The sequence below is a fragment of the Corvus moneduloides genome, chromosome 4 (genome assembly GCF_009650955.1).
Source record: "Corvus moneduloides isolate bCorMon1 chromosome 4, bCorMon1.pri, whole genome shotgun sequence".
Classification (NCBI taxonomy): domain Eukaryota; kingdom Metazoa; phylum Chordata; class Aves; order Passeriformes; family Corvidae; genus Corvus; species Corvus moneduloides.
In genome coordinates, this window is record NC_045479.1 from 2,379,096 (window position 1) to 2,390,361 (window position 11,266).

General features: G+C 50.0%; 1 protein-coding gene and 1 long non-coding RNA gene across 3 annotated transcripts in view; both read right to left on the bottom strand.

The window, feature by feature from the left end:
• Window positions 1–3,993, bottom strand: part of AEBP2 (AE binding protein 2) — a 43,327-nt gene extending 39,334 nt beyond the window's left edge. For both annotated transcript variants that reach the window (XM_032106184.1, XM_032106182.1), the window contains exon 1: window positions 3,286–3,993. In XM_032106184.1, coding sequence (XP_031962075.1) covers window positions 3,286–3,962 — 677 coding nt within the window. In that variant the 5' untranslated portion in view covers window positions 3,963–3,993. The remainder of the gene's footprint in view (window positions 1–3,285) is intronic.
• Window positions 3,994–6,103: 2,110 nt separating this feature from the next.
• Window positions 6,104–8,724, bottom strand: LOC116442762. Its single transcript, XR_004239638.1, has 2 exons — window positions 8,320–8,724; window positions 6,104–7,231 (listed from the first exon to the last, which is right to left on the bottom strand). It is a non-coding gene; the product is annotated as an uncharacterized LOC116442762 (long non-coding RNA).
• Between the last annotated feature and the right edge of the window lie 2,542 nt (window positions 8,725–11,266).

Here is an 11,266-nt window from a genome sequence, read left to right on the forward strand (position 1 = left end):
GCTTGCTCACGGAGTTGTAGACAAACTCCTGCATAGTACTGGGAACTTAGCACAGTTCCCAGGGCAAAAATGGAACTACTACAGATCAACAAGATACCTGTCAGTCCTAGAGTTATCGCACCAAACTCTCCTGCTGAGCTGAAAATGCCACCTGGTTATTTATCCAAGGCATCAGTCTGGGGTTTGCTTTTCCCTTTCTGGGTTTTTTGGGAGGGAAGACAAGCATGTTGTAACTAAGTACAAAGTCTATCTGTGTGCATGGAAATGGAGGGTTAAAATTTACCTTAATTTCAGGGCATTGGTAGTCACCTCTATATTTATTTCTTGTGTTGTTATAAATACTTACAAATTTCCTACCAATTATTTATTCTATCAGCGGATACTCTCAAAATACAATAAAATGTTAAAAATAGAAGTTGCTGAACAGTAGCTCTATTTTGACCATATGCAAGATTTTCCTCTTCATCTGCTTCATTTCTATTTGATATCACTAAAGGAAAAATCAGAGATAACACAATGTGGAGAATGATAAAGCACATACACAGGGAAATGGGAATTTGATCACTGATGGAATTCAGGCCCTCTTACCACACCCTTTTATTCATTCAAATTTTCTAAAGAGGAAACAAGAAAAAAAATCCCAAGCCCAGGGGCATGATCTGAATTTTACCAAACCTGCTGACAGCAGGAGAGTCTTTACCAAGTACACTCTTCCACCAGCTTCCTCCGCCTAAACCCAGGGACTGTAAAGTCAAGCCTGTTGGTTCCATCTCTCCCCTTTTCTCTCTCTTCCCCCCCCCAGGGAATCTTAATTTACAGCACACTAAGAGTCAGACACCGAGTTCCTCAGGACTTTGGAGACACAGGGAGTCAGCAAAGGTCATGAAGTACTGTACAATAAACTATTCCATATAAAACAACACTTAATAGATCAAGTATCATTCTCTTATAGTCACAGAATTTACATTTTAATTCAGAGGTGACCAAATCAACGAATGATTACGTCTTTCAAGATTTCAATATGTTATTATATACATGTACCTTCACCCTTAAGTCTAAACTGTTTCCAGCTCTTCCCTGGTATTTCACCATCCCAACTTACGCACTCTAACTCTTCAGCACATCCCCTACCTTTTGCCACACTCTGCTTGTCTGCCTGATCATCCAAAAGGCACAGGATTATGTTGTGGCTGCCTTCCAAGCAGCAGCAATCATTTGGAACACAATGTCAAGCAAGCAACTTGCTGGACTACATGTGACAAAAATAATAAAGTATTCTAACATGCTGCAGCAAAGAGCACACACCAAATGAAATTTTCCATCACCAGGAATAACAAATGGCACTCTTGGCAGCACTGCTCTTCTCCTACCAACTCAACAAGCAGGCCTTGGAATTACAGCACAAAATGCTCTCTCAACACCCCAAGTTTTCATCCTGGCAGGTCAAGATTAACTTTGCAAAGATTAAAAACAAAGTACAGTCCTTATTTAAACCACTAAACACAGAGTCCCACTCCCGCAAGAGTGTGCACTGGTGGTACAGGGAAGGAGCAAGGATCCACACACATGGATTTAACCATGTACAGCAAGAGGACCAGGAGAACAATGACAGAGAAAGAAAGTAGCAACCAGCTCTGGAGCGCACAGGCAAGGCAGAATGACGCTACTTCCAGAAAACCCCTGCAAGTTATTTCTCTTATTTCCTCAACCCAGACACGCACTTGGATAAGATCAGGATTAGATTTAGACTTTCACTCTATGAAAAACAAGAAACTGTTATCTTAAAGCTCCTTTATGTACCTGGTGTTTTTGCAGAAGTCTACTCCCATACTTACTCAATTTCACATAAAATCTCAGCTTTTGAAAAAAGCAAAAAACAAACAAAACCTATAAACAAACAAACCCCAACATCCACACCCCCATTCCACTTGCATAAGTTTAGAAGAAAGAAAATGTGACTTCTGTGAGTCTCAAAAGTCTGATGGAAACCAAAGACCTAAATTTTTTTCTGTCTTCTTAAGACTTTTAGGCCAATTACATGGTTTTGGGGAACTGACTCACAAGGGGTTTGCTGGGCTGGTTTTAATCTTCGAGGTTAGGTCTAGTCATGCCCCATTTTCATTCTGAAATATGGGTATTTGTACAGTTACAAAGATTTTGATCTACCATATATTCAAAGTACATTTCTGGACCAAACCACATAATTCTCCACACTTAACAGTAAAACTATCTTAAGAAAATACAAATAAAATTCTGATTGTTACTTAACTGTAACTCTAGCAGGAAAGTCTGATACTTTTTCTGCTAAACATAGAGAAAAATTGCACAAGTTTCTTAACTCGAAAGGACTAATTAGTCAGGAGCATACAGCACTTCCACACTGTTTCTATGTCTTTTTCGCCTCCTATTTTCAGTTTCTCAAGTAAACTGTTGCATACAACAGCCAAGAGAGCTACTACATAAGCCACGTTCTTTGAAATGCTTGACTCACTAGGCTGAAACAGACCTGAATGGTAAAATTCAACCATGTGTGAGAAGAATTCCGTTGAGCCTTTCCACCAGAATCGAGCTAGACTCTTGCTAAAATGAAGTGTGTAGCTTTAACATACAAAAGCTCAAGAACTCATCTTTACAGATTCTGTAATTCACAATTACAGAACTCATTCAAGGATGACTCTGACCCTCCAAATACCGAGCCTCACTTCACACTGTGCATGATTATTACTTGCGCACACGTACTGCAGGAAAGGCTGCTCTCCTTTTTATTTTAGTAAACTCGGTTTTTCCCCTCATGTTTTGAGAGGTTTTCACTCGGTTTTCTCCCTCTGGAGCAGAGACCCTGTTGCGGGCGCAGGTAAAATCGCATCCACAGACGCATTTCCCATCCCGAAGCTTTAGTACACCCCACCTGCGCGCTGGCGCAAGACAGAACCCCGAAGAACCCCGAAAGCACCATGTGAGAAAAAGCCGCAGCTTCCGAGGAAAGAGGCCCCGGGAGGAGGAGGCAGCGCCCGGCGGGGCCGGCTCGGGGCTCGCACGGATCGGCGATGGCCGGGGCCGGGGAGCGCCCCCTCCTCCCCAGCCAGGGCCGGGCTGCCGGGGGGCCCGAGGAGCAGGGGCGGGGGCCCGGCACAAGTTGGCCGGAGAAACCTGTGGCTGCCGTGACACCCCCGCGCCCGGGAGCGGGGCGGCGCCCGGGGAGCGGAGGCTGCCGAGGCGGGGAGGCGGCCCGGCAGCGCCCCCGGGACGCCCCGCTCTGCCCGGGGAAGGGCGCCGGACACTGACCTGTCCTCCGAGTCCATGCGGCTGAGAGGCTCCCCGTCCGAGGACATCTCCAGGCTGCCCCGCCGGCCCCCCGACGTGGCGCTGCCGCAGCTGCTGCCGCCGCCCGTGCCGGGGCCGGTGCCGTATCCCTCGTCGCCGCCGCTGGACACGCTGCTGGAGCTGCTGCCGCCCCCGCCGCCGCCGCGGCCCGGCCCGTCCTCCTGGCTGCCCCGGGGGCCCTTGGGCTCCTCCTTGGCGTCGGCCTCGCTGCCGCCGCCGGGGCTCGGCGAGCGGGTCTCGTCGCTGCAGCAGCCGCTGCTCGTGCTGCTGCTGCTGCTGCCCACCAGGCTGCTCTCCTCCTCCTCGCCGCCCTCCTCCTCCTCCTCCTCCTCCTCCTCTTCCTCCTCCTCCTCCTCCTCCTCGTCCTCGTCCTCCCCGTCCCCGGCCTGGCTGGCGCTCTCCGGGCTCGGCTCCGACATGCTCTCCGCCTCGCCGTTCAGCAGCAGCAGCGGCTCCGGCTCCGCCGCGGCCGAGGACGAAGGCGGCGGCGGCGACGACGACGAGGATCCAGCCCCACCGGCGGCCGCCACCTCCGCCGCGGCAGCCACCTCCGCCTCCTCCTCCTCCTCGGCGGGCGCCGCCTGCCCGGGAAGGCGCCGCTGGGGCTCCGCCATGTCGCTGCAGCGAGCGGCCGCCATGGCGCCTGCGAGTCGCTGCCGCGCGCGCGGGGCCGGCCGCGGGCGTGCGCACGGCGGCGGCGTGCGCGCGCGGCCCGTGCGCGCTCCGCGCGGCCGGTGCGCGCTCCCACCACCCCCCCCTTCTGCCTTCGCCCTCCTCGCGCACCCGCAGCACCGGGGAGGGGAGGGGCGGGGCGGGCCCGGCTCGTGCCGCCGCCGCCGCACGCGCTACGGAGCGCGCCCGGGGACAAACAACGCGGGGAGGGCGGAGCGGCGGCGGCTGCTGCCGCCCCCGGCGCGAAGGGGCGGTGGCAGGCGGGCGACGGGATCCCGGCATGAGTCTCCCGGGGATCCCACCGTGAATCCCCCAGGCATCCCAGCTGAAATCTCCAGGGATCCCGGCTGCAATCTCCCGGCGATCCCGGTTCGAATCCCCCGGGGATCCCAGCGCCCCACTGGAATCGCGTCATCCCACTCCCCAGGAATAGCGGGGACTTCCGCGGGACGCGCCGGGAGCTGGGAACGAAGCGCTCCCGGTTCCGCCGCCTCGCTCCAGGACAAATCCCGGCGGCGCCCGTGTCCCACAGCGGGGCATCGGCATTCCCGGCTGGCGCTGCCGGGAGCAGGGTGGCTCAGGCGGAGGGAGCGGCAGCGGGACCGGGAGAGCTCCAGGGGCACCAGGTACTGCGGGTCCGGGCAGCCCCGGAGCCCCCCGTTCGTCTCACGGGCAAAGCGGGACGTGCAGCGCATGGGAAAGGGAGACCCGAGGCTCGTCGGGAGCAGCTGCAGGGCGCGGGTCCGCTGTGAACCCGCCCGGGCAGCACTGCCCCAGCACGGGCGGCACTGCCCCAGCACGGGCAGAGCTGCCCCAGCACGGGCAGCACTGCCACAGCACGGGCGGCACTGCCCCAGCACGGGCAGAGCTGCCCCAGCACGGGCGGCATTGCCCCAGCACGGGCAGAGCTGCCACAGCACGGGCGGCATTGCCCCAGCACGGGCGGCACTGCCACAGCACGGGCGGCACTGCCCCAGCACGGGCGGCACTGCCCCAGCACGGGCAGAGCTGCCCCAGCACGGGCAGCACTGCCACAGCACGGGCGGCACTGCCCCAGCACGGGCAGAGCTGCCCCAGCACGGGCGGCACTGCCCCAGCACGGGCGGCACTGCCCCAGCACGGGCGGCATTGCCCCAGCACGGGCAGAGCTGCCCCAGCACGGGCAGAGCTGCCCCAGCACGGGCGGCATTGCCACAGCACGGGCAGAGCTGCCACAGCACGGGCAGAGCTGCCACAGCACGGGCGGCATTGCCCCAGCACGGGCGGCACTGCCCCAGCACGGGCGGCATTGCCCCAGCACGGGCGGCACTGCCACAGCACGGGCAGCACTGCCACAGCACGGGCAGAGCTGCCCCAGCACGGGCAGAGCTGCCCCAGCACGGGCGGCACTGCCACAGCACGGGCAGCACTGCCACAGCACGGGCGGCACTGCCACAGCACGGGCGGCATTGCCCCAGCACGGGCGGCATTGCCCCAGCACGGGCAGAGCTGCCACAGCACGGGCAGAGCTGCCCCAGCACGGGCAGAGCTGCCACAGCACGGGCGGCATTGCCCCAGCACGGGCAGAGCTGCCACAGCACGGGCGGCATTGCCCCAGCACGGGCAGAGCTGCCACAGCACGGGCTGGGCCGAGGCAGAAAGGAGGCAGGGAAAGGGTTTCAGCGCCACCGATAAAAAGGAGTGAAAAATGCGGCCACGCTATGCAGTGTGGAGACAGAATAAACCAGAGCAAACTGGCCTTAAACATCCATTGGCAGGGAAGGGGCTTCCTGGCGCCCGGGGAAGAGCTGTGTGACGAAAGGGGACTGTGAAATATCACAGAATGGCTTGGATTGGAAGGAACCTTAAAGATCTTCTCGTTCCAAACTCCTGCCCTGGGCAGGAACACTTTCCACCAGACCAGGTTGCTCAGAGCCCCATCCAACCTGGCCTTGAACTCTTCCAGGGATGGGACATCCAAAGCTTCTCTGGGCACCCTGTGCCAGGGCCTCACCACCCTCACAGGGAAGAATTTCTTCCTAATACCCAATCTAAACCCATGGATGTGTAGAAGGGGAAAGGTGAAATCTCAGCAGCATGCCTGTCAATCACATAGAAGCCTTCAGAACAGTGTTTGAAAATTAAGGTCATTTAATGATAATGTAAAATGAGATAAAGTTTACTGCAAAGTATATAGGATGGGGATTTGCAGTAGAACAGGAAGATGGGTATAATCTGAACACAGAGATAAAATCGGGCAGTTTGACAAATTATTAGAGAGATGAGAAGGGTAATTGAAAGCATAAAATGGTATTCCATGTGAATTTTAAATGTCTTACATCTGTCAGTCTTTACCCAACGCTTACAGAGCTTGCCACATTTAAAACAAAAATCATGAAGCTGTGGTAGTTTAGTTTTAAAACAAAGTACAAAACACAGAACCACAACTCAGTCCAGAAAAACATTGCGCCTTCTGCACATGAGGAAGAACATCACCAATTCAAGTTACAGCAGGCATATCTGGCATGTCCACAGAGATCCTGGATTCCAGGAGAAGTTATCTGCGTAGGATTAAAATCTGGAGAAGGTGCTCCTAAAACCTCCATTTGCATAGCTGGAGGTGGCTCCCAGCCCATCAACAGATGTAGTTGTGAGCAGCAACAAGAACAAGCTGCGGTGTAGCAGCATCAAAATAGAGAGCCACAGCACTGAAGCAGCAACAGGGGGTTGGAGAAGAGGGACTCTACACTGGATTAATCTTTGAAAACAAACCAATAACATATTTAGCCTGCAGAGCTTATGCAGAGGAGCATAAGCAAATTTTGGAAATCAACAACAATCAAAAAGTGATGATAGTTCCTCAGATTTCTAGAAGGCAGCCTCAGCTAGAAAGTGGAAATGCTAAGAATGCTTTAAAAAAAATGCAGAGGGGAAAAAAGACAAGAACAGCTGCAATGCTGCTTCTCATCTGTGCAAGATGTGTACTGCAGGTCTTCTAACTCCACCAAAACAGGCACCAAACCCTGAGCCTCTGCACCCTGTTCTGCCTTTCCTCCTGGTAACAGTGTGTGCTGTGCTTTGCTCTCCACTGAGGAAGGTGTGGGGCTCCCGGGTGGGTGTAGCAGTCGCTGGTCTATTCAAACACGAAGTGTGACGTTTCGAAAACAACCCACCCTTTGATTCAGTCCAGAAACGGCAGTAGCTGAAATAATTCCTATGTCTCTGTTACTCACTGACGCCCTTCTGCAGTTCTGTGCTGTAGCAGGGGACAGAATCAGAGAGGTATTGAGTCATGAGAGACCAAAAATGTATGAGGGACTTAGTTAAAAGACACCTTTCACAAACGATGGATATAAGATAAAGGGGAGAAAAGTTATCACAAAGAACTCTATGTACCCTAATGTAAATTGTCCTGATCGGCTCCGCGGTGTGCTCAAGGCAATCAGTGTCTTTTTTTCCCCCAAGTCTCTCTGGGTTCCTTGAGGTGGTGTGTGCACGCAAAGGCTCCTTGTGTTTGGCACCGATTCCACCTCCCACTTCCCCCTCTCCTAAGCAGGGCGGTAGAGACGCCAGCTCATTAGGTAATTTGTGTATTCAGAGGCGGTCAGGGAAGGAAACCTCAGGACGTTTCTGTTGCGTAATGGAAATCACTTGGCATTTAAGCAAGCGCGCAGTACCAAAGGGGTCACTAGTGCAGCAGACAGTCATCAAAGAAAATCTCTGTGATAATCTCTTGGTGTCCTGCTCTCAGGTTTTCAAAGACACAAAATTCTGTGTCCAGGCTCGGCCCTTGAGTGCTGTAATAAAGTCCTAATCAAGTGCAAGCAGCAATGATTATTGCTCACTGAGCTTTCTCTGTACAAACCCACACAGCTTACCGAAGCTAGATTTCCTTTTTCTCCGAGGTTTTTTGACGTTTCAAACCTCTTGAAAGAGGAGATCTGTCAGAGAACAGGTGATTCTACAACTTGCAAAAGCGTCTAAATCATTTACATTTGAATTGTCTGATAAAAGCTCAAAGGAGGAGATTCCTGTTAGGAAATCATTTGGAGAAGAAACACATCGTTCACTTGGGCTTTGCCGATGGATGTTACTCTGTCGTTCACACAAAGGGTTTCTGATATGCTCAGTCTAGCTTGGAATGATCACCTTACAACGATGCTGTAAAACTCAGACATTTGTGTTGAGGAATCAACCAAGTACAAAATAATAAAATTTTTTAAAAGCCAGTAGATAAACAAGGATGCTGTTCACAGGCAAAGATTCCAAGCCGGACCATTAGTGCAAAAACAACTTGTAGACACAGCAGAGCAGGGAGAAGAAATTAAGATTTTATTCTCTTACCTCAGGAACACCAGGGTGCAGGGCATTCACACTGACAGCAGGATCAGTAACAAGCACACTCCAAAGAAGTAGTTTCTTCTTTTCTTGATTCACAACAATTTGACTGTTTTGTGGGGTTTTCTTGAGGGTCACTTAGGTGAGATCACCAGAAGATCTTATATGTGTAAGGCAGGTTTGTTGAGGTTTTGATCAGCATTATATTATACCTATACTATGATATACAGTATGCAAGCAAAACACTTCAAAACAGCAAAAAAGGCCTAGAAAGAGAGAAGAAAAATTAAATAGGCCTGAGGCACAGGAAAGGTGACATCCAGTCTTACACTTGCTAGGATACCTGGGGAGATTCTGTAAAGCCAAGCATCTGGTCACTGAGCTCCCTTCTCCAACCCCTGCCTCCCCATGTATGTCTAAAGCAGTGCAGGAAATTCCTGCTGCCTGCACCTCATGACTCACCTTGCTCAGAATTCTGCCTGCTCAGCAGCCTCTGGAAACTGCACCCTTCCCTTCTTTCTGCCCCACCCTTCCCCATCCAAATTCAAGGTCTGAAGGAAGAGGCTACGATCTCTCATTGCTTCAAGTGAGCAGCCAGCGCTGGGTTCTCACCCTTCCCTTCAGACTGCGCTGAAATTGCCTCATGATGCAATTCTGACCCCACCCTCTCCTGCAGCACCCAGTTGATTCTCCCTTTAAACTCAGCTTCCATGCTCTTTTCTTTTTAAAGCTGCCTTTAATCTTTGCCTGTGCTGTCTGCTTAGAAGCCATGACTGTGAGAAGCTACAAGCCATGCTTAGGTTGGGCCAACCAGAAGAAGGCTGCAGGGAATGCATGTTGGGAAAGGGTCCCTCTTCTCTCCCCTGAGTGTTGAGCCCTCTCTGGGGTTGTAACTGGCTTTGCAAAACGCTTTGCAGCAAAAGGAATTCCTGATACTGCTTGGGACCTTCTTCCCCCTCTGCCCTGCCCCTGCTTTGTGTCACGCTGATCTGCTGCCTCTTCTCTAGTGCCAGCACAGCTGTCCCTGAAATTCCTGCCATGAGCTAGACCAGGGAACTGCTTTTAGTGGTAACTAGGAGGAAAAAAAAATGAAATGGCATTCTGTTCCTGTTAGGTCATGAAACTTCAGAGAGCTCCAGCCAGCTCAGTCAGATGTAACACTCTGGGGGACGAGGAAAAGAGGAACAGAAAAATTAACAACTTGCTAAGGTGACACGAAGGACCAGGAGTTACTTCAGCAGTGGAAAACCCCATTCTATCATTCTGGATCTCATCCAAAAGCACATCCTAACATTAATTTTATTTGCATTTGTGGTAAACTCGTGCCAGCCCAGTGGAGATGAGGGCATCTCTGCTTTAAGCCATCTATAAACACAGTGTTCCCATGTTCCATAGATATTCTGATGTAATTGAAAGGAATCACGTACCTTACAAGTAGGTGAAGCCTCTAAAATACACGCTAATTGATGCTCAATTTGTTGTCAAATTATATTGAAGGAAAACAGGAAATGCAAAATAATAAAGCGTGAAAATTTCTTGTAAGTGAAAGATAAAAAGCTGTGAGTTCAAGGCATTAGGAGGCCTTGTAATATGGTTCATTGGTGTGCTCTACAGGTTGCTGCAAAAACTGAAATATAAGCACAGAATTTCAAGTAGGTACTGTTCAGCTGTGAAAATCTATTAGTTATAGATACCACTGAGAATGAACTCAGAATTTGCTTCAGAAACAAAAACTACTTGCAGTACTTTTGCACTGGTAGAGCTGAATATTAATCCTGTCACCCCATGTCTCTCAATTTTTGTGGCTTACAGGAACTTGCATAAATGTATGCTAAAACTGCATTGTGCTTTTCTTTGAAACTATTGGGAAAGTTTTTCAAATGCCACATTGGAAAATTTAAATAACTGATGCAATAGATCATATGAATAGGTAAAACAGTAATATATGGAGGACTGTACAAGCAAATAGAGCATCTTTTCTCTGTCATCAGTATTGTCAATATTTTTATCTATGACTAAAAAACCTACATACATTGTCAGAAATACTTTCTTTTCCTCCCAAAGTATCCTAAATCTCCTTGTGTACACTTTCTTTTTGGCACAGTTTGCTCTTTTTCAGTAAAACGCAGCCAAAATTCCTAAGTTTCAGAAGAATCAACATCCTTAAATGCTGTAATTTAGATTCATTTTAGGCAGAGATAATTAAAATATTTGCTTCCAGATTATAGAGTCTTTACTTGCTGTTAATTTGGGGAATTGGTTTTTTCAACATTCTTATGCAAAACAGAGCTGGATTCCAGCTTTAAATGAAGGTGTGTGCCTGAGTACATGTAGAGGGCTGTCAGCAGTATGTCCTTTAATTTTCTGCAGGTCACTTGCTGCAGAACCTCACAGTAAAACCAGGGGAGGTCAACCCAGCTGAGGGGGCCATTATGCACAAGCCCACTAGGAAATAAATCCCTTTTTTTCCACTAAAAATATAGATGTGAAGTCAGGAGCAGAGGCCTTTTTGCACACATGGAAATTCTTTTCAAAAACCATAAAAGTAATCAAGATCTTGCATGTTGAAAAACTGGTGTGTAACCATTACAACCAATCAGAAATGCATAATTAATTGAATGCTAATTAAATACAAATCACAGCTTGGAAAGAGTACAAGTTTACAGCAGCTTTTCCACATTCTAGGATTACTTTAAAAATCCCCTTCTTCAACTTCTGGTAACTCCCCTTCTTCAACTTGTGGTCGTAAGTACAATATGGGTTTTCCATAGAACAGTTTTAGATTTCTTTAAATTAATGTTTCATAAAATTTAAATGAAAATCCCCTTGCAGAAATCTAGTTATAAAGTTTGTATGCTTTTTTTTTTTTTTCTCTTTTCTTGAAAGAATCTCCTGTCTTTCCAAGATCAAGCTCTTGTGAACACATGTCCTTCCAACCACAGTTCTCAGCTTC